Genomic DNA, 21,107 nt, shown 5'->3' on the forward strand with positions numbered 1-21,107 from the left:
CCGGTACGCGGGCCTCTCACTGTTGTGGCCTCTCCCGTTGCGGAGCACAGGCTCTGGACGCGCAGGCTCAGCGGCCATGGCTCACGGACCCAGCCGCTCCGCGGCATGTGGTATCTTCCCAGACCGGGGCATGAACCCGTGTCCCCTGCATCGGCAGGCAGACTTTCAACCACTGCGCCACCAGGGAAGCCCTATTTAAAATACTTTTTAAAAATTTATTTATTTGGCTGAGCTGGGTCTTAGTTAAGGCATATGGGATCTTCGCTGCAACACATGGGATCTTTTAGTTGCAACATGTGGAATCTTTTAGTTGCGGCATGTGGGATCTAGTTCTCTGACCAGGGATTGAACCCAGGCCCCCTGCATTGGAAGCACAGAGTCTTAACCACTGGACCACCAGGGAAGTCCCAATCCATCATTTTTAAATGCTTCCCATTTATTCTGAACAGCACACACACAGACACACACACACACACACACACACACACTCTCTGAGATAATATATTTTTCAAACCTGATCATTTAAAAATTATTCAAGGACTTCTCTGGTGGTCCGGTGGTTAAGACTCTGTGCTTCCAGTGCAGGGGGCCCGGGTTCAATCCCTGGTCAGAGAACTAGATCCCACATGCATGCTGCAACTGAGACTGCATGCTGCAACTAAGAGTCCATATGCAGCAACAAAGATCCCACGTGCCATAACTAAGACCCAGCGCATCCAAATGAATAAATAAATATTTTAAAATAAAATAAAATAAAAATTATTCAACATTAACTCAATGTGATTTCTAACCTGGTCCATTCCCCTCTTTTAACAAAAGGAGAAACCAAAGCCCAGAGGTCAAATAACTTGCCCAAGAGAACACAATTAGGAAATCATGGAATGGTGTTAGGTCAAATAACTTGTCCAAGAGAACACAATTAGGAAATCATGGAGTGGTGTTAAATGCATAAGAGGAATAGTTGAAGATAAGGCTGGAAAAACAGATCAGACATTAGCTGTCAGCCTAAAGAATTTCTGACTCAATTCTGAAATAAATGGGAGCCACAAAAGGTTTTTAAGAATTAAGCTATACAATTAGAGCTAGGTATCAGGAAGAGTGAAAGGTGGGCAAAAAGATAGGAAAAATAACTCACTCCAGGCAAAAGTGAAGAGGACTGAATTGACAGATGCATAAAGGAAGGAACAGATGCAAAAGTCTTTGAAGATTTAGAATCAAGAGCTTAGCTTCTGATTAGAAGCAAGGAATAAAAGAAATAACCAAAGATGACTTTGGGATTTTCATAATGGGTAACGAAATAGTGCTCTCTTAATAGCTGAGATTGGGAAAATACCCTGCCGTATCCTCATAGCATTAGCGGATATTAATCTGTTTCCTAGATGTACAGTTTGCTTCCTCAGGAGACTGTCTGGGAGACAGCCCTCTACTTCTCTTCTATTCACCATGATATTACCTAGCACAGGGCTGGACTGAGTAGCTCCAAACAAATATTTGGTTATTTGAAAGCATATTCTTCATTTTAACAAAATGGCAATCATATTGTTGCAAATGGATTCTGAAGGGGAGCTAAAACAATTCTGAAAAAAATTGGTAGATAGGAAAATAAATTCAGAATGTGGCCTAAAGAAAAGTAAGCATGAGAATGTGAACAAGGAGTCTAAAAGAAATATTAAATTTCTCATGGCATGAAGAATAACAAAGAGGTATGAGAACAAATCTTGGTACAGGTCCTCAAAAAGGCCATTGGGGAGTGGAAGTGAGCAAGGCATGGTATTGGGTTACAGACCTTGAGCGTAAGACTTCCTGGCATAAACAACCTTATTCACAAGAGGCCCAAACTATCAGTCCCTGCACTCAACAAAGCACTTCATTGTTCTTTTCTTTAAACTGATAAATTAGAGCAACTGATGATAAAACAACCAATCTTAACTGTATCCATGTATTAAAAAAAATACATACACTCAAACAAAATATACACACCTACTTGCCTCTATGACTCGTCAGGCCCACTCCTTTCCTTCCAACTAGAAATCTTAGAAGGGAGAAAGATAAAAGGAAAAGAGGAAGTAGGGAGGTTGGGGTCAAGAAAAAGAGAGAAATAAAACTGCAAAAATTCAGCTCACTCACTCCTGCTGGGTACAAAATAGCTGTGCCAGCAGAGGACCAAGCCATGCCCAGAGGATTAGATGCCCACCATCTGGCAGGTCATACAGATACCCTTTTTTCCCAAGTAGGCCTTCAAAATCACTAATGCAGCAATTTTCAACGTTTTCTTTGTTTTAAGTGGAGACCTTTTCTTCAAAATTCTTATATGGAAGTTCAATATAAAACAGATACAAAGTGAAGCTACTCTGGCTGGATGAAGCAAAAATGGAAACCGAAAGCCTCATCTGTTCAGCAACCTCCCTCCTGGGGTCAAGCCCCTGAGGAGGCATATCTGTGAAAATCCTAGGGTTCCAAGAGATGGATTCGTCCCAATTTAAATCTCATAATCTCAGTATGAGGGAAAACTTTGGTTCATACTTCTGCCTCAGCTTTTGCACCTATAAAAACTAACTAACCTATACTAACAGCTTGAAAATAGACTAAGAGCCATACTAACAAACAGTAACAAAAAATTTGAATTATAAAAAATATAAAGTATTAACAATAAATTTCTAAGACAACTTGAAAAGCATTTAGGAAATAAAAATTCTAAGAATTTTGAGACTGGAACATAGTTATGCATAGTTTGATATTTAAGGCATCCTAGGGAAGTATAAAAAATGCTTCTACTGCTATAGTACTCCTCTGGGTAACAAAAGCCAAGAGGACTCTGCTTGCTCTAGGCCCCTAGTAGGATAATTTCCTTTTGTTGTATTCAAAATATACAATGAAAGTAAAGACACAAAAACATGAAAGATATAAACTAGAACTTCTTTAAAAAGGTAATCCATGTCCATGCTTTTAACTGCACTAATTTGAGACAGATGGCTTATGTAGAACAAAAAAGTCACCTTCAGAGTGCAAACCCACCATGGTTAACAATAATCATAATAATTTTCATGCTTACTGTGGATTATAACAGATCCATAGGCTTTATGTACATTATCTCATTTGTTGGTTTATTGTGAAGATCAATATAGAATTAACACTACCTTTTACATATTAGAAAACTTAGCTGACAGCAAAGAATATGATTTTTTATATAAAAGGGAAAGGTGTGTCATTCCTGAGCAAAAGAGATTGGCTAAGAAAGTAGATCAAGGTGACATCAGAATAGGAATGGTATTCATCACACCACCACGTTTCTAGGCTGAAACACATATATTTTTAGTGAAACAAGAGCAAAGATGTACATGGACTGTAGGCCAGGATGTCCAATATAGTAGCCACTAAGCTTCATGGGGTAATTTAAATTTAGTTCATTGTTTGTACTAGCCACATTTCAATGCTCATTAGCCACATGTGGCTATTGGACAGCACAGATAAAGAACATTTCCATCATTACAGAAAGTTCTATTCTATTCAACAGCATTAGTCTAGCAGAAAACCCTTGAATGTATTAAAAACAGCTGCAGGGACCTCCCTGGTGGTCCACGGGTAAGACTCTGCACTCCCAGTGCAGGGGGCCCGGGTTCGATCCCTGATCAGGGAACTAGATCCCTCATGCATGCTGCAAAAAAAAAAAAAAAAAAAAACAGACCCTGCATGCCACAGTGAAGATCCTGAGTGCCGCAACTAAGATCCAGGGCAGCCAAAATAAATAAATGAATAAATTTTTTTAAAAAACGACAAAAAACAGTAGCAGACCCTCAACAAGTGCTTGGTGAGTGAATGAATGATAAAAGACAGACGGGATGCAATGAGACATTTAAAAAACTAGCCAGAGGAAAAGAAACTAATAATAATAGCTAACATTTACTGGGCACTTAACACAAGCCAGGTGCTTTATATGGACTAAATTAATCCTCAATAACAACTCTATGAGGGATTTACTGTAATTTACCTCATTATAGATGGGAAAACTAAGGATCTCAGAGGTTAAGTAACTTTCCCAAGATCCACAATTTGAATCCAGGCAGCTTAATATAGAATCTAGAGCCTCTGTTTTTAATCATTATACTATACTATTCTACTTCTTATATAACAATTATATCTTTATTTTTATTTTTTTTTTTAGATTTTTTTGATGTGGACCATTTTTAAAGTCTTTATTGAATTTGTTAAATATTGCTTCTGTTTCATATTTTGGTTTTTTGGCCACGAGGCATGTGGGATCTTACCTCCCCGACCGGGGATTGAACCTGCACCCCCTGCACTGGAAGGTGAAGTCTTAACCACTGGATCACAAGGGAAGTCCCTATAACAACTATATTTTTAAATTTTGCTGTCATGGAATAAAATTTGTTTAAAGTCAATCTTCCCATGCAATCACCAGTCAAGTTCATAGTGAAGAGAATAAAAAAAAGAAGTGGTGAATAAAAAAGATTGGCAGGAAATATGCCAAATGTTAACACTAGTTTGATCCCTAGATGCTGCGATTAAGGAAAATTTTTATTTTCCTGTTTTTGTTAATTCTATTTTCTAAATGTTCCATAGTGATGATGTATCCCTTCTGCAATAATAATAGGACAATAAAAGTACTACTTTTTAAACAAGATGAAAATATAATCAGCTTAAGAATTCCTAAGCAGGGACTTCCCTGGTGGCGCAGTGGTTAAGAATCCACCTGCCAATGCAGGGGACACGGGTTTGAACCCTGGTCCAGGAAGATCCCACAAGCCACAGAGCAACTAAGTCCATGCACCACAACTACTGAGCCTACACTCTAGAACCTGCAAGCCACAACTACTGAGCCTACATGCCACACCTACGGAAGCCCACATGCCTAGAGCCCGTGCTCCACAACAAGAGAAGCCACCACAATGAGAAGCCTGCGCACCGCAACGAAGAGTAGCCCCTGCTCGCCAAAACTAGAGAAAGCCTGTGCACAGAAACGAAGACCCAACGCAGCCAAAAATAAATAAATAAATTTATTTTAAAAAAAACTCCTAAGCAGAACATCAAATCAGGACTCAACCATCTCACTCTCAAACACTGTAGATGCCCCCTAACTGATCTCTTGGCTACCAGTCTCCCCAACACTAAACCATTCCACATTTGCCACCAGTTACCCTCTGTCATCTAGTCCCTGCTCAGAATCCAATACACAAAGCATAAAATAAAATATTCTTGGCTTTATGCAAAACATTTCTGAATAGTTTGGCCCAATTCTACCTTTCCACGTTTATCTATCAGTACTATCCCATCAAATCCTCTAGGAGAGGCATGATAGAAAGAGTTCTTCTAGAAGCATGGTAGAAAGAGCCCAGACCTCAGAGTCACAGACCTCAGCCAACACACAATCTCTTGGCCTCAGTTTCTTCAATGGAGAATCGTTGTGAAGATTAAATCTTTTAATAGGTAAAGCATGCAGCATACGACAAAGACTTCAAGAAATGGTAGTTTTCTCATTGTTATTATTAGTCAAAAAAAATTTTTTTTCAATCTGAAAGCAGTCACTGTTAATTAACTGACCAGATCACAAAAATAATCATAATAGGTATCTTAGTTCATCCTTCTAACAAGCTGTTGATCTGGTCCTCCCTGTTGCCAGCAACTCCACCTTCTACAAAATGGGTGGTCTTTTTCTTCATTCCACCTCATGGAGAAGATAATTTGAAGGGTCACAGGAAGTTGTTTGCTTCTTTGAAGCATTTTCCAATGGTATAGGTCTCATAAATAGGATCCTCCATGTAGATAATGCCATATTTACCAAGAGATCAGGCAATCAGTGTATTATCTATCAGGGCAATTTGCTTCTTGTTGATTTTGCCATAACCACACCTGAATTCATTTACTGAGTTCAGGTTCGGTTACCCCCACTAAATATATGGTTCCACAGTCCTCAGCATGTTGAATGGAGCTTTGTTGATCTTAACAAAGGTGCCATTGAAGACTTGGCAAAGGTAAGGAGCTGTAACATCTTTCAGACCTTTGGGCTCACACCACTGATACCTCTGATCCTCATGACAGATGCCAATTTGGGTTCCACAGGTGCATAGAAGTTGCCAGCTTTTCTTACCATCCTAGCCAACAGAATCTCAGTTCTGTACATCTACCTATACTCTTTGTGATAGCACTTAGCTTCTTCACAGACAAGCTTCATCCTTGCCTTTTGAAGCATCTTTTGGGCAAACTTTTTTCCCAGGCACTTGGTCTTCAGCTCTGCAAAATTCCTTTACTTTTTCTTAAGGGTTTCTGGCACAGCAGGAACATTATTTTTCTCCTCACCCGCACCCTCCATAGCCAAATGGGTTTTTAATTCACTGACTCCTCAAAAAGCTTTGCGCTTTTACCTCTGTGCTTTATTTATTATTATTATTTTGCTCCTTTCTGAGTTCCTTCCCTATCTTCCGAAATCCTATTAAAATTCAAGTTCCAGGGACTTCCCTGGTGGTCTAGTGGTAAAGAATCCACCTTGGGACTTTCCTGGTCATGCAGTGGTTAAGAATCTGCCTGACAATGCAGGGGACACAGGTTCGAGCCCTGGTCTGGGAATATCCCACATGCCGCGGAGCAACTAAGCCCATGCACCACAACTACTGAGCCTGCGCTCTAGATCCCGCGTGCCACAACTACTGAAGCCCGTGCGCCTACAGCCTGTGCTCTGCAACAAGATAAGCCACCGCAATGAGAAGCCGGCACACCACAACGAAGAGTGGCCCCTGCTCGCTGCAACTAGAGAAAGCCCACGTGCAGCAACGAAGACCCTATGCAGCCAAAAAGATAAAATAAGTGTTCTCCTTAAACTGAAACTAAATCCTAGTCTTTAAAACAAACAACAAAAAAGAATCCGCCTTACAATGCAAGGGATGCGGGTTTGATCCCTGGTCAGGGAACTAAGATACCACATGCCATGGGGCAACTAAGCCTGTGCGCCACAACTACTGTGCTCGCGTGCCTCAACTAGAGAGCCTGCATGCCGCAAACTACAGAACCCACGTGCTCTGGAACCTGCGCACCACAACTGCAGAGCCCACGCGTCCTGGAGCCTGTGCACCACAACTAGAGAGAAGCCCATGAGCTGCAAGGAAGATCCCACGTGCTGCAACTAAGACCCGATGCAGCCAAAAATAAAATAAAATAATAAATCTTCAAAAAAAATTCAAGTTCCAGGTTGAGTCAACCTCCTCCAAGAAAGCTTTGCTGACTCTGCCAAGCTAATATGATCTCCGACTCCTTTGAAATTCTATATGACTTAAGAGTTTACCCAAGTGGTAGCGTCCTGGCTGATTTTATTAGTTCTCTTTTCATGTATGTAAGTCCTAGATCTCCAATTAGAGTACAAATTCCTTGCTAGCAGACATTCCATTTTACGTATACCTTTTTGATGTCTGACATCACCAGGCATATACTAGATGCTCAAAAAATTGTTAATCTGATTTGTGGGTAGGGAAAAAAGTCATAATAAAATTACTGGGACTTCCCCGGTGGCAGAGTGGTTAAGAATCTGCCTGCCAATGCAGGCGACACGGGTTCGATCCCTGCTCCGGGAAGATCCCACATGCCACAGAGCAACTAAGCCCGTGCACCACAACTACTGAGCCTGCGCTCTAGAGCCCGCGAACCACAACTACTGAGCCCGCGCACCACAACTACTGAAGCCCACGTGCCTAGAGCCCATGCTCTGCAACAAGAGAAGCCACTGCAATGAGAAGCCTGCACACCGAAACAAAGAGTAGCCCCAGCTCACCACAACTATAGAAGGCCCATGCACAGCAATGAGGACCCAACACAGCCAAAAATAAATAAAATAAATAAATTTATTTTTTAAATAAATAAATAAAATTACTGGCTGAACGTTTCTGTAGTGGACTAGAAAGCCAATAATTCTATACAAAGGTATAAAGTTTCAATTAATCAGTATAATCTAATTTCATAATTTTCTACCACTGACCACACATGTAAGTCATACTTAAGTTATATGATTTCTCTTTAGTCCAATATAAATATTAGCTTTAAACAACCCTAAGTAAATTTTTAACTTTTCCAACTCTCTTATACATATGCCCTACTTTAATAATATATTGACTTAAATTTTCTTATTTGGTTTCATTTAGAAATATACTCACCTCACTAAAAAGTCAAGATAGGGGGCTTCCCTGGTGGTGCAGTGGTTGAGAGTCCGCCTGCCGATGCAGGGGACACGGGTTCGGCTTGAAAGGGGTTTGAGGGGAGGAGAAAATAGAGAATGACTGCATAGTGGGTAGACAGTTTTCTTTCTGTTGATGAAAATATTTTAGAACTAGATAAAGGGACTTACCTGGTGGCGCGATGGTTAGGAATCCTGCCAATGCAGGGGACACAGGTTAGAGCCGCAGTCTGGGAAGATCCCACATGCCGCGGAGCAACTAAGCCCTTGCGCCACAACTACTGAGCCTGCACTCTAGAGCCTGCATGCCTAGAGCCCGTGCTCCGCAACAAGAGAAGCCACCGCCATGAGAAGCCCGCGCACCGCAACGAAGAGTAGCCCCCACTCGCCGCAACTAGAGAAAGCCCGTGCACAGCAAAGAAGACCCAATGCAGCCAAAAATAAATAAATAAATTTATTTTTTAGAAAAAGTCAAGATAGAGTGAGAAAGATTCATATACAGTAACCCCTTGGTATCTGCAGGGCATTGGTTCTAGGACCACCCCACCCCCTACCCTGTGAGGATACCAAAATCCACAGATTACCAAGTTCCTTATATAAAAAGGCATAGTATTCACATATAACTACACACATGCATATACTCCCATATACTTTAAATCATCTCTAGATTACTTACAATACCTAATACAATGTAAATGTTATATAAATAGTTGTAAATACAATGTAAATGCTATGTAAACAGTTGCTAGGCACAGCAAATTCAAGTATTGCTTTTCGGAAATTTCTGGAATTTTTTTCCCAAATATTTTCAGGCTGTGATTGGTTGAATCTGTGGATGCAGAACCTGCCGATATGGAGAGCTAACTGTACTAATTACTAGAAAGTAATGATTATATAACCTTATTATACATACGAATAATTCTCCTTTAAAAAGGTAAACTATGTCTCCTCAAGTGAGTGCTAACAGTTAAGAGTAGATAGACTGGGGGCATAATTTTATTTTTATTTTCACTGACTTAATTATGATTCCTCCTAAACCAATTTAAGAAAATTAAATAACCACTAAAATCATCTCTCTTGGATAAATTACCAATTCAGCAATAGGTAACAACTGTTCTAATGAGCTGCTACTAAGAGTAAAGCAATTTGAGAGACATAAGGAAGTTGCTTTATTTATAAATAAAATAAAAATATTTTATTTGTTTGTTTATCTGGCTGTGCTGGGTCTTAGTTGTGGCACGTGGGATCTTTTAGTTGTGGCATGCGGGATTTTTAGCTGTGGCATGCGAACTGTTAGTTGCGGCATGTGGGATCTAGTTCCCTGACCAGGGATCATACCCAGGTCCCCCGCATTAAGGAGTGCGGAGTCTTAGCCACTGGACCGCCAGGGAAGTCCCAAGTTGCCCTATTAAATGCAGTTAATTACCAGAAAATTAAGTCTCAGTAGCTAGAAAAAGACCTAGAGCACAGCTAAATCTCAGCAAGACAGATTCAGCATGAAATCCTGAATCCCTCTTTTCAGCTTTTAATACTATTCTAACAAGTCTCCAATAATGTTTCGGCTTTCTCACTGATCCCCAGAAGGAAGGAAAAGCCATTACCTAAGGATGTTGGGATGGGAGAGTCTATTCATGAGCTGCACTTCTTTCAGCATGTTTGCACGGTTACTGCTCAACGTGTTCATCTTAAGAGCCATCACCTGGCCAGAAGCTCGGTGGCGCACCTAGAAAATAAAATGGGACAAAAAAAGAGGCTCAAGGGCGGCAGCTATATAATGAGGTCAAAGCCTCCACGTGTAGAACATGCCAAGATGTTTTACTGCCAATTTAGATAAAATAGACATGGTAAGGATGTTTTTCTATAAACTCTGATTACATTAGGGTCTCACTTCCATTAACAAAGATTTATTCCATTGAAGACCAAAATTGTTTCATATTAAACTGGCTAGAAACACATTGTTAATAATACCTCAAGAAATCATGTCTTTAAAAAAAAAAAAAATACCTTAGGAAAAAATGGGGAAAACTTATTAGGCTGGTTTCTTAAGGCCAACATTGCTGAGTCTTAGCAAACTGAAAGGAAAAAGTCTCTTTTGTGGAATTTTAATTGTGCACAGAAAAGATTCATGCATAAGCCTTATATAACACATAATGAACTATAAAACTGTCTTTATAGGACACTAAACCCACATCCTCAAAATCTCCCCCAAGCACCATAAAATGTATATCTATAAGAAAAAAACGTATTGCATGTTAAATATAGAAAGAAGGCAGTGAATCCTTTGGAGCTAATACTGTAGTAATCCAACACAAAGGACGTTATAATTATTTACACACACTCAAGTCAGATATAAAAACATGAGCCACACCACTCACACTATTACCCATATGCACAGAGCAAAGTCTACTTCTAAAACATTCATTCTCTGTAGATTCAATCTATTTTACATATAAAAATATTATTTTATAATTTCAATGCACACTCAACAGGTTTAAAAAGAAACACAATACTTGCAAGAAAATTAACTATGTTTTCAGCCTCTAAATGTGGTGACAGTAGTAGCAAAATGAGACTATCAGAGAAAATATTTTGCTGTACCCAAAAAAAGCTCAATTATTCACTTAGATATGTGTTTCCTACTGAATTATGAATGAGGCAGTAGAAAAGTTATGAAGTACCAAGGACCTCATTACTTTCTGGTTAAAAAAAATTCATTTCAGGGTTTCCCTGGTGGAGCAGTGATTAAGAATCCACCTTCCAATGCAGGGGACACGGGTTCGAGCCCTGGTCCAGGAAGATCCCACATGCCGCAGAGTGACTAAGCCCATGCGCCACAACTACTGAGGCTGCGCTCTACAGCCCACAAGCCACAACTACTGAGCCCATGTGCCACAACTACTGAAGCCCACGTGCCTAGAGCCTGTGCTCCACAACAAGAGAAGCCACCGCAATGAGAAGCCTGCGCACAGCAACAAAAAGTAGCCCCCGCTTGCCGCAACTAGAGAAAGCCTGTGCGCAACAACGAAGACCCAACTCAGCCAAAAATAAAAAAATTTTTAAAAAAAGAATGATTAAAAAAAAATTCACTTCAGATCATGCACAACAGGGACTTGCTATGCAAAAATGTCATCATCCTATGGACTTTCAGAGTATTGTTTCAGTATATTATTTCCAGTTGACCAAGTGGAAATTCCAGTAGAAATCATGACAATCTACTTAATTCTTCAATTTCCAGAAATTCTTTGACATGACGATAGCCCCAGAAGTTTAGTATTAACATAGAACAGACATCACAGCTTATCTTAAAATTCAAAGAAACAATGCTTCAGAATAGCCAGACATAAGAAGGGGAAGGAAGAAGCAAAACATTCAGAGCCACAGGAACCCTGAACAGAAGAACTGAGGCAGAACACTGGCTGTCTCTCCCCTCTTCTAGATCACTTAGTGAGATTTGGAACCCAACTCTCTTCCTAGTGCATCAATGATTCTGTTGTCATGTACCTCGTGATTGATGAAAGAGAAGTGGCTTTCCTTTTCAGATCCTGCATGGATAAGTTAAAAGAGACATTTATATACAAAGAACACACTGACAGTATTTTTCCAACTCTATTTACAGAAAACATCTGTGTTGTAATAAGGGCTCTCCATTCTGAAACTCACTCTTCTTTTTTTTTTTTTTCATCATCTGGAAACTATCACTGAGGTTTTTTTAAAAAAAGTCTGCTTTTAAGAAAGTTTAATATTGGGACTTCCCTGGTGGCAGAGTGGATAAGACTCCACGCTCCCAATGCAGGGGCCCTGGGTTCGATCCCTAGTCAGGGAACTAGATCCCAAATGCATGCTGCAACTAAGAGTTTGCCTGCCACAACTAAGGATCCCATGTGCTGCAATTAAGGAGCCGGTGAGCTGCAACTAAGGAGCCCTGGAGCCTCAACTAAAGAGCCCACCTGACGCAACTAAGACCTGGTGCAACCACATAAATAAATAAATATATAAATAAAAGAAAGTTTAATATTAAAATAATGTGTGAAATTTAGGGATAAAAATCTGTTTCAAACTAATCATAAAAAACCTTACTTCCGGGCTTCCCTGGTGGCGCAGTGGTTGAGAATCTGCCTGCCAATGCAGGAGACACGGGTTCGAGCCCTGATCTGGGAAGATCTCACATGCCGCGGAGCCACTAGGTCCGTGAGCCACAACTACTGAGCTTGCGCATCTGGAGCCTGTGCTCCCCAACAAGCGAGGCCGCGACAGTGAGAGGCCTGCGCACCGCAATGAAGAGTGAGTGGACCCCGCTTGCTGCAACTAGAGAAAGCCCTCGCACAGAAACGAAGACCCAACACAGCCAAAAATAAATAAATAAATGAATTTATTTATTTTAAAAAAAAACCTTACTTCCTTAAACAAGTGATGAACATGTCCATAACATTGTAGCTGTCTTTCATTTGCATAAAATATTTTTCTTCTTTCTTCTTATCCCCTCAAATTCTACCTATCTTTGAAGGCCACACTCAAATATCCCCTTCCTCTCTGAAGTCTTCCTTGACTCTCTCTAGAAACTATTTGTGGTAACCCTCTTTATACTGCCTCAGAACAACATTCGGAACACCAGTATACCACTCATCACATAGCTCTGTACATAAACACCTCCTCGCTAGGCTATAAAGCATCTTGAGACCAGGCTCTATATTGTATTTGTCTTTGTCTTGCAGTGCGTAGAAGCCCTGGCACATCATAAGGTCACAGTGAAAACAACAGCAACAACAGTTAGTTAAATGATACTTCTAATGTACTTTCTAAGGACAGTGAATCATTTATTTATCCAGGTAATTTCTTTTTTTTTTTTTATAAATAATACACAATGTATTTATTTATTTATTTATTTATGGCTGTGTTGGGTCTTCATTTCTGTGCATGGGCTTTCTCTAGTTGTGGCAAGTGGGGGTCACTCTTCATCGCGGTGCGCAGGCCTCTCACTATCGCGGCCTCTGTTGTTGCGGAGCACAGGCTCCAGACGCGCAGGCTCAGTAATTGTGGCTCACGGGCCCAGTTGCTCCATGGCATGTGGGATTTTCCCAGACCAGGGCTCGAACCTGTGTCGTCTGCATTGGCAGGGAGATTCTCAACCACTGCGCCACCAGGGAAGCCCTATCCAGGTAATTTCTTTGGGAGGTGGTGCTTTTTTCTTTTTTTGGTGGCAGAGATTTGGGGGGAGGATGCAAACAGAAAAGTAGTATAAGATTTGGCTTAAATTTTCTGGAGTTTACCATCTAGAAAGGGACAAACAATAAGCTATATGACTAGTCAGATAAGAAAGAGAATAAAGAATCAAATACAGCATGAGAGCTATTTATATGAATGTTGATGCACTTAGGGAAAAACTTCATGGGACTTCAGTGACACCTCCAAGAATTAATAGATTTGGATAGATTTTTTAAAGTACAAAACAGACTACAGGTGATAAAGAAAAAAGTACCATCAAATTTAGAGGTTCACAGAATATAGGGAACCTGTCTAAATGCAGGAGGATCTTCATTCCAAGTTGTCAAAACCATGAAAATTAATTAGCCCTCAAATCTACTTAGATTTTCAGATTAAAGGGAAGGCCTATTTCTGCCTAAGTTTGTCCTCTACACATAGATCATTGTTACTACTACTAAGAGGATTCCCAAGAGATTGATATCTTTAAATATCTTTAATTTTTTTTTAAATATATAGAATTGCCATATGATCCAGCAATTCTATTTCTGGGTATATACCCAAAATAACTGAAAACAGGGTCTTGAAAAAATATTTGTACACCCAAGTTCATAGCAGCATTATTTACAATAGCCAAAAGGCAAAAGCAATCCATCCATCGACAGATGAACAGATAAACAAAATGTGGTATATACCATAATGGAATATTATTCAGCCTTACAAAGGAAGGAAATTCTGACACATGCTGCAACACGGTTGAACCTTGAAGATATTATGCTACGTGAAGTAAGTTAGTCACAAAATGACAAATACTGTATGATTCCACTTATATGAGGTTCCTAGGGTAGTCAAACTCATACAGAAATAATGTAGAATGGTGGTTGCTAAGGGTTGTGGGGAGGGGAGGAATTTGGAGTTGTTTAATTGGTACAGAATTTCAGCTTTGCAAGATGAAAAGAGTTCTGGAGAGTGTAGCACAAAAACGTGAACTGAACTATACACTTAAAAATGGTTAAGATGGGGTTTCCCTGGTGGCGCAGTGGTTGAGGGTACGCCTGCCGATGCAGGGGACACGGGTTCGTGCCCTGGTCTGGGAAGATCCCACATGCCGCGGAGCAGCTGGGCCCGTGAGCCATGGCCGCTGAGCCTGCGCTTCCGGAGCCTGTGCTCCGCAACGGGAGAGGCCACAACAGTGAGAGGCCCACGTACCGAAAAAAAAAAAAAAAGGTTAAGATGGTAAATTTTATGTTATATATACTTTATCACAATTATAAATAAAAGAAGGAAGGTTAAAAAAAAAAGAAGGAAGGTGAGGAAGAAAAGAAAGAAGAGATGGAGAGAAAAGAGAAGAGGAGATGTGAGGCGCGAAGGGTAAGGGAGAGGATCACCAAGGTAAGGAAATTACTACCTCTCCTTGACTTTTAAACTCATCTGATGCTATCACAGGATCTTCAAATCCACTTTATAAAGAAGAGCATAGCAGAGTGGTGAAGTACTTGAGCTTTGGAGATGAGCAGACCGAATCCAAGTTTTAACACTTAAACGATTAGAGTGACTTCTCATTGAAGTCTTCTGTTGTAAAATGAAGAGAATAATAGTCTGTCTCACATGGAGGATAAAATGATGTCGTTATGTTAGATAAACAAAATAATGTGTATAAAATACTTAACACAGTGCTTGGCACACAGTAAACATTCAAATAAATAGGTGTTGTTTTTAATAAAAATAATAAACTATATGTTCATAAGAATTTAGCATATCAGGTGAGTTTGAGATGATATAGAAAATGTACACTTGTAATTTTAAGTAAAAATAGCAACATTCAAATCTGGGGCTTCCCTGGTGGCGCAGTGGTTGAGAGTCCGCCTGCCGATGCGGGGGACACGGGTTCGTGCCCTGGTCCGGGAAGATCTCGTATGCCGCGGAGCGGCTGGGCCCGTGAGCCATGGCCGCTGGGCCTGCGCGTCCGGAGCCTGTGCTCCGCAACGGGAGGGGCCACAGCAGTGAGAGGCCCGCGTACTGCAAAAAAAAAAATCTATATGCCCCTGAGATTATTTATTGCAAAGGGGAAAAGGTACCTTTACAATGGAGCGGTCTGGCAGCTAGCACTTAACCAAGGGATCTTATTTAGCATTACCGAAAGTAAGACATGCAACATTATCCAAAGTAAGACATGCAACATTATCAACCTTCTGATACAATGTATTATACTTGCCAAAATGTTTAACTCAAATCTAATTATAAGAAAAAAATCAGACATATTCAGAATATCTAAAAGACAACTGGATGGTACTCTTCAGACAAAGTGTGGGGGAATATTCCAGACCAAAAGAGATAGATAGTCATAACCACTGAAATGAAACACATGAAACATTGATTGGATTCTGGGTCAAAAAAAGCTGTAAAAGACTTTTTGGAGGCAAACAGGAAAAACTTTTTTAAATGGAATTATTTATTTATTTATTTTATTTTTAATTTTTTTTGCTGTGCCCTGAGGCTTGTGGGATCTTAGCTTCCCACAGGGATTGAACCCAGGCCCCGACAGTAAAAGTGCTGAGTCCTAACCACTGGACCACCAGGGAATTCCCAGGGAAATTTTTAATAGGGACTGTATTAAATTATTTTACTGAATTAAGGTTAATTGTCTAAGGTATAAATAGTGATACTATGGCTTTGTAGGAGAATATATTCTTGGAAGATACATACTAAAGTATTTAAGTGTCATGATGTCTGCAATTTGCTTTCAAGTGGTTTGCCGGAAAAAATACATAGAGATAAAGCAATGTAACAAAATATTAATAATTGGTGATTCTAGTTGAAGGGACTTAACAGAGGTCTATTGCATTAGTCTTTCAATTTTCTACGGATTTTAAAAGTTTCCATGGGACTTCCCTGGTGGCACAGTGGTTAAGAATCCGCCTGTCAATGCAGGGGACACGGGTTCAAGCCCTGGTCCGGGAAGATCCACATGCCGTGGAGCAACTAAGTCTGTGGCAACAAAGGCACAACTGCTGAGTCCGAGTGCCACAACTACTGAAGCCCGTGTGCCTAGAGCCTGTGCTCCGCAACAAAAAGCCACTGCAATGAGAAGCCCGTGCACCATATACCCTGAGAAAACCATAATTCAAAGAGTCATGTACCACAATGTTCATTGAAGCTCTATTTACAATAGCCAGGACATGGAAGCAACCTAAGTGTCCACAACAGATGAATGGATAAAGAAGATGTCGCACATATATACAATGGAATATTACTCAGCCATAAAAAGAAACAAAATTGAGTTATTTGCAGTGAAAGCTGGAGGAATCAGGCTGCCTGACTTCAGACTATACTACAAAGCTACAGTAATCAAGACAGTATGGTACTGGCACAAAAACAGAAAGATAGATCAATGGAATAGGATAGAAAGCCCAGAGATAAACCCATGCACATATGGTCACCTTATCTTTGATAAAGGTGGCAGGAATATACAGTGGAGAAAGGACAGCCTCTTCAATAAGTGGTGCTGGGAAAATTGGATAGGTACATGTAAAAGTATGAGATTAGATCACTCCCTAACACCATACACAAAAATAAGCTCAAAATGGATTAAAGACCTAAATGTAAGGCCAGAAACTATCAAACTCTTAGAGGAAAACATAGGCAGAACACTCTATGACATAAATCACAGCAAGATCCTTCTTGACCCATCTCCTAGAGTAATGGAGATAAAAACAAAAATAAACAAATGGGACCTAATGAAACTTCAAAGCTTTTGCACAGCAAAGGAAACCATAAACAAGACCAAAAGACAGCCCTCAGAATGGGAGAAAATATTTGCAAATGAATCAACTGACAAAGGATTAATCTCTAAAATTTACAGGCAGCTCATGCAGCTCAATAACAAAAAAATAAACAACCCAATCCAAAAATGGGCAGAAGACCTAAATAGACATTTCTCCAAAGAAGATATACAGACTGCCAACAAACACATGAAAGAATGCTCAACATCATTAATCATTAGAGAAATGCAAATCAAAACTACAATGAGATATCATCTCACACCAGTCAGAATGGCCATCATCAAAAAATCTAGAAACAATAAATGCTGGAGAGGGTGTGGAGAAAAGGGAACACTCTTGCACTGCTGGTGGGAATGTGAATTGGTTCAGCCACTATGGAGAACAGTATGGAGGTTCCTTAAAAAACTACAAATAGAACTACCATATGACCCAGCAATCCCACTACTAGGTATATACCCTGAGGAAACCAGAATTCAGAAAGAGTCATGTACCAAAATGTTCATTGCAGCTCTATTTACAATAGCCCGGAGATGGAAACAACCTAAGTGCCCGTCGTCGGATGAATGGATAAAGAAGATGTGGCACATATATACAATGGAATATTACTCAGCCATAAAAAGAAACGAAATTGAGCTATTTGTAATGAGGTGGATAGATCTAGAGTCTGTCATACAGAGTGAAGTAAGTCAGAAAGAGAAGGACAAATACCGTATGCTAACACATATATATGGAATTTAAGAAAAAAAAATGTTATGAAGAACCTAGGGGTAAAACAGGAATAAAGACAGAGACCTACTGGAGAACAGACTTGAGGATATGGGGAGGGGGAAGGGTGAGGTGTGTTAGGGCGAGAGAGAGACATGGACATATATATACTAACAAACGTAAGGTAGATAGTTATTTTCAGTGAGGTGGATGGACCTAGAGTGAAGGTCCATCATACAGAGTGAAGTAAATCAGAAAGAGAAAAACAAATACCATATGCTAACACATATATATGGAATCTAAAAAAAAATGGTTCTGAAGAACTTAGGGGCAGGAAGGAATAAAGACACAGACGTAGAGAATGGACTTGAGGACATGGGGAGGGGGAAGCGTAAGCTGGGACGAAGTGAGAGAGTGGCATGGACAAATATACACTACCAAATGTAAAATAGATAGCTAGTGGGAAGCTGCCACATAGCACAGGGAGATCAGTTCGGTGCGTTGTGTCCACCTAGAGGGGTGGGATAGGGAGGGTGGGAGGGAGACGCAAGAGAGAGGATATATGGGGATATATGTATATGTATAGCTGATTCACTTTGTTATACAGCAGAAACTAACACACCATTGTAAAGCAATTATACTCCAATAAAGATGTTAAAAAAAAAAAAGCAGCCCACGCACCACAACGAAGAGTAGCCCCTGCTCGCCTCAACTAGAGAAAGCCCGTGGGCAGCAACAAAGACCCAACGCAGCCAAAAATAAATAAATAAATAAAACTATTGTTAAAGATGACTTCAAGGTCTACAAACAAAGGAACAAAACACAAACTAAAGGTAAGTCAAGTGTGTGCATGCAGCCTGTAAGTAACTGGAAGTAACTGATAATCTTTCATTAGACTTTTCAGCCACATTCAAATAACAGCAAATACTATCATCTTCTATATACAAGGCACTGTGCTAGATGTTGAGAAGGCTCTTACAGATCAATGTGAGACATCAGTTTGTCAGATCTTCCAGCACTCTTTGCCCCCAAATTGCCAAGTTATCTTGTTGCTCTCCAGCTTAAAATTCTTCAATAGCTCACCACTACCTGGGGAATAAAGTCCAAACTCCTTAACAAAACTTAATCCATCTTCTGCTCCCTGTATATTCCCACCATCTTCTCCCCTTACCTTTAGTTATTACATACTAATATTTGTAATTCTTTCCAAAGGTATCACCCTCTCCACACTTACTTGCCTTGACACATGCTATTCTCAATGCCTTGATGTAATCCTCAACCCCCTGAGCCCTATCCCAATCTCCCTTCCAAATTCCCTTCAATTATTCAAGATATAAGAAACATCACTTTCCCTGGGAAAATCTTACTTTATTTCAAGAAAAGTTGGATGGCTCCACTCTTAGTACTCTGTTCTTATTTATCTCTGTTACAGCAGTTGCATATTGTATGCTGTTAGTCTACCTATCTATTTATCTCCAATATACCTAAGGGCAGTTACAATTCAAGGTGGCAACTAGGAAGCTCCTGAACTTACCTCCTCCCTGAGACACAGAATCTACAACTGCATATGGAACAATTTCCTATATGCCTAAGAGCAAAGATGTCTTATTCATTTCTTTATCCCCAGAATAGTTATTCAGCTCCCCCAATCCCCAAAACACACATTCTGACAAGCAGGACTTCTTCTCATATGGACAAACCTAGATTTTTGGCAAAAATTGTTAAAAGGTAAGCAGGAAAGAAAAGTATGGCAATTATTACATAACTATCCACAGACACTGGTAGACTCTGGAATAGAAAAAGCAGATTACAGGTTATATACAATCCTATGTCCATTAGCTACTACTCTATCCATTTTTATTCCATTCAAGTAAGCATATTAACATGCAAATGAGAGTGACAGTAAATATAGGGGTGCCTCTAATTCGACTCTAATTTATATTTTTAAAATTATTTGCATATGTTGATACTTTAACCATTTTAAATAACAAATCATATGCAATAACTTCATCCTTTAGCAGTGTGGTATGAAACCAAACTGAGAATCTCTTCTCTGGCAAAGTGCCTAGTATTTAGTAGTTGACTGCTCAAAAAATGTTTGCTGAATTTAAATGGATAACTTGAGTCGGGATGGTTATTTTCTAGAGGTGGAGAAAAGCATAAACCTCTGACCAGCTCAGAGAAGTAATAAGGGGAGAATTAAATAACAAAAAAAGGACAACAAGGTAAGAACTGTAACAAAGTAATTAATCATTAAATTAACTATTAGATGAGTGGCTTAGGATTTCCAGCCAAGAAGTCACAGTGAGTGTACAATAAGTATACAGTAAGCTGGTATAGCAACATTAGTATTAGGCAAATAAAGTTTAAAGCAGTAGTTTTCAAAGGAGGCTGTAACATCTCACTTCAGAGGTGTCTTTGAAGTTTTCAGATGAAGTGTTTTGGTTATAACAATGATTGGGGGCAGGGAGTGTTGCAGGCCTGAGATGCTAGACATCCTGCAGGTATGGGATAATACCTCACAAGGAAGCATTGTTCCATGTCCAGTATGAAATGCAAATGTCTTATCAGACATTCATGTAAATAAAAACATATTTATTATTACCTAAGCTTGGATTCTAACTCCATTTTACATAAAAACAAAGTCATCTTGCATAGTTTTAAAATATACTGAACTTCCTATGAATGTAACTACCTGTAAATTGAGGAAAATTGCTTTTTTGTTTTGTTAAGAATATCATTAAGAACTGGTCAACATTTCAGAAGATCAGACCACCAATGGCAATGCTGCTTCTGAATCCCAACATAACACATCTGTATCAGAATCCATTTGTAGTTTTTTTATTCATGGTGATTTATTTAGCCTTTATTTTAAAAAATCAAATATATAAATAAAAAGTGGGGAATCCTGGTGGTCCAGTGGTTAGGACTTGGCGCTTTCACTGCCAGGGGCCCAGGTTCGATCCCTGGTCAGGGAACTAAGATTGCACATGTCGCACGGCCAACACAAACGTACAACATGGATAAATAAGAAGTGTGTTTTTGCTTTGCCCACAAATAAAGTTATCAATGTGACTACTCTGCCAACTTTTTTTCCTGATGGAACATTCCAGTTAAATGAACATTTAGAAAGAAACACTCTGATAAAGTTGGCAAAGATATATTATACCTCCCTGTTTTCTCTCCTTAATCAATCTGTAGTTTATCTTGGCAAGCTATTCCTATTTCAGCTGAAGTTACCTCTT

General features: G+C 39.7%; 1 protein-coding gene, 1 non-coding gene and 1 pseudogene across 4 annotated transcripts in view; 1 reads left to right on the forward strand and 2 right to left on the reverse strand.

Moving 5' to 3' along the window:
- TESK2 (testis associated actin remodelling kinase 2) overlaps positions 1 to 21,107 on the reverse strand; it is a 133,285-nt gene that overhangs the window by 59,303 nt on the left and 52,875 nt on the right. For all 3 annotated transcript variants that reach the window (XM_007450358.1, XM_007450359.1, XM_007450360.1), the window contains one exon: positions 9,778 to 9,899. In XM_007450358.1, coding sequence (XP_007450420.1) covers positions 9,778 to 9,899 — 122 coding nt within the window. The remainder of the gene's footprint in view (positions 1 to 9,777; positions 9,900 to 21,107) is intronic.
- LOC103079274 (60S ribosomal protein L7 pseudogene) lies at positions 5,595 to 6,328 on the reverse strand (annotated as a pseudogene).
- TRNAE-UUC (transfer RNA glutamic acid (anticodon UUC)) lies at positions 20,768 to 20,840 on the forward strand. The gene has a single exon. It is a non-coding gene; the product is annotated as a tRNA-Glu (tRNA).

The sequence above is a fragment of the Lipotes vexillifer genome, unplaced genomic scaffold, assembly GCF_000442215.2.
Source record: "Lipotes vexillifer unplaced genomic scaffold, Lipotes_vexillifer_v1.1 scaffold961, whole genome shotgun sequence".
NCBI classification, from domain to species: Eukaryota; Metazoa; Chordata; class Mammalia; order Artiodactyla; family Lipotidae; genus Lipotes; species Lipotes vexillifer.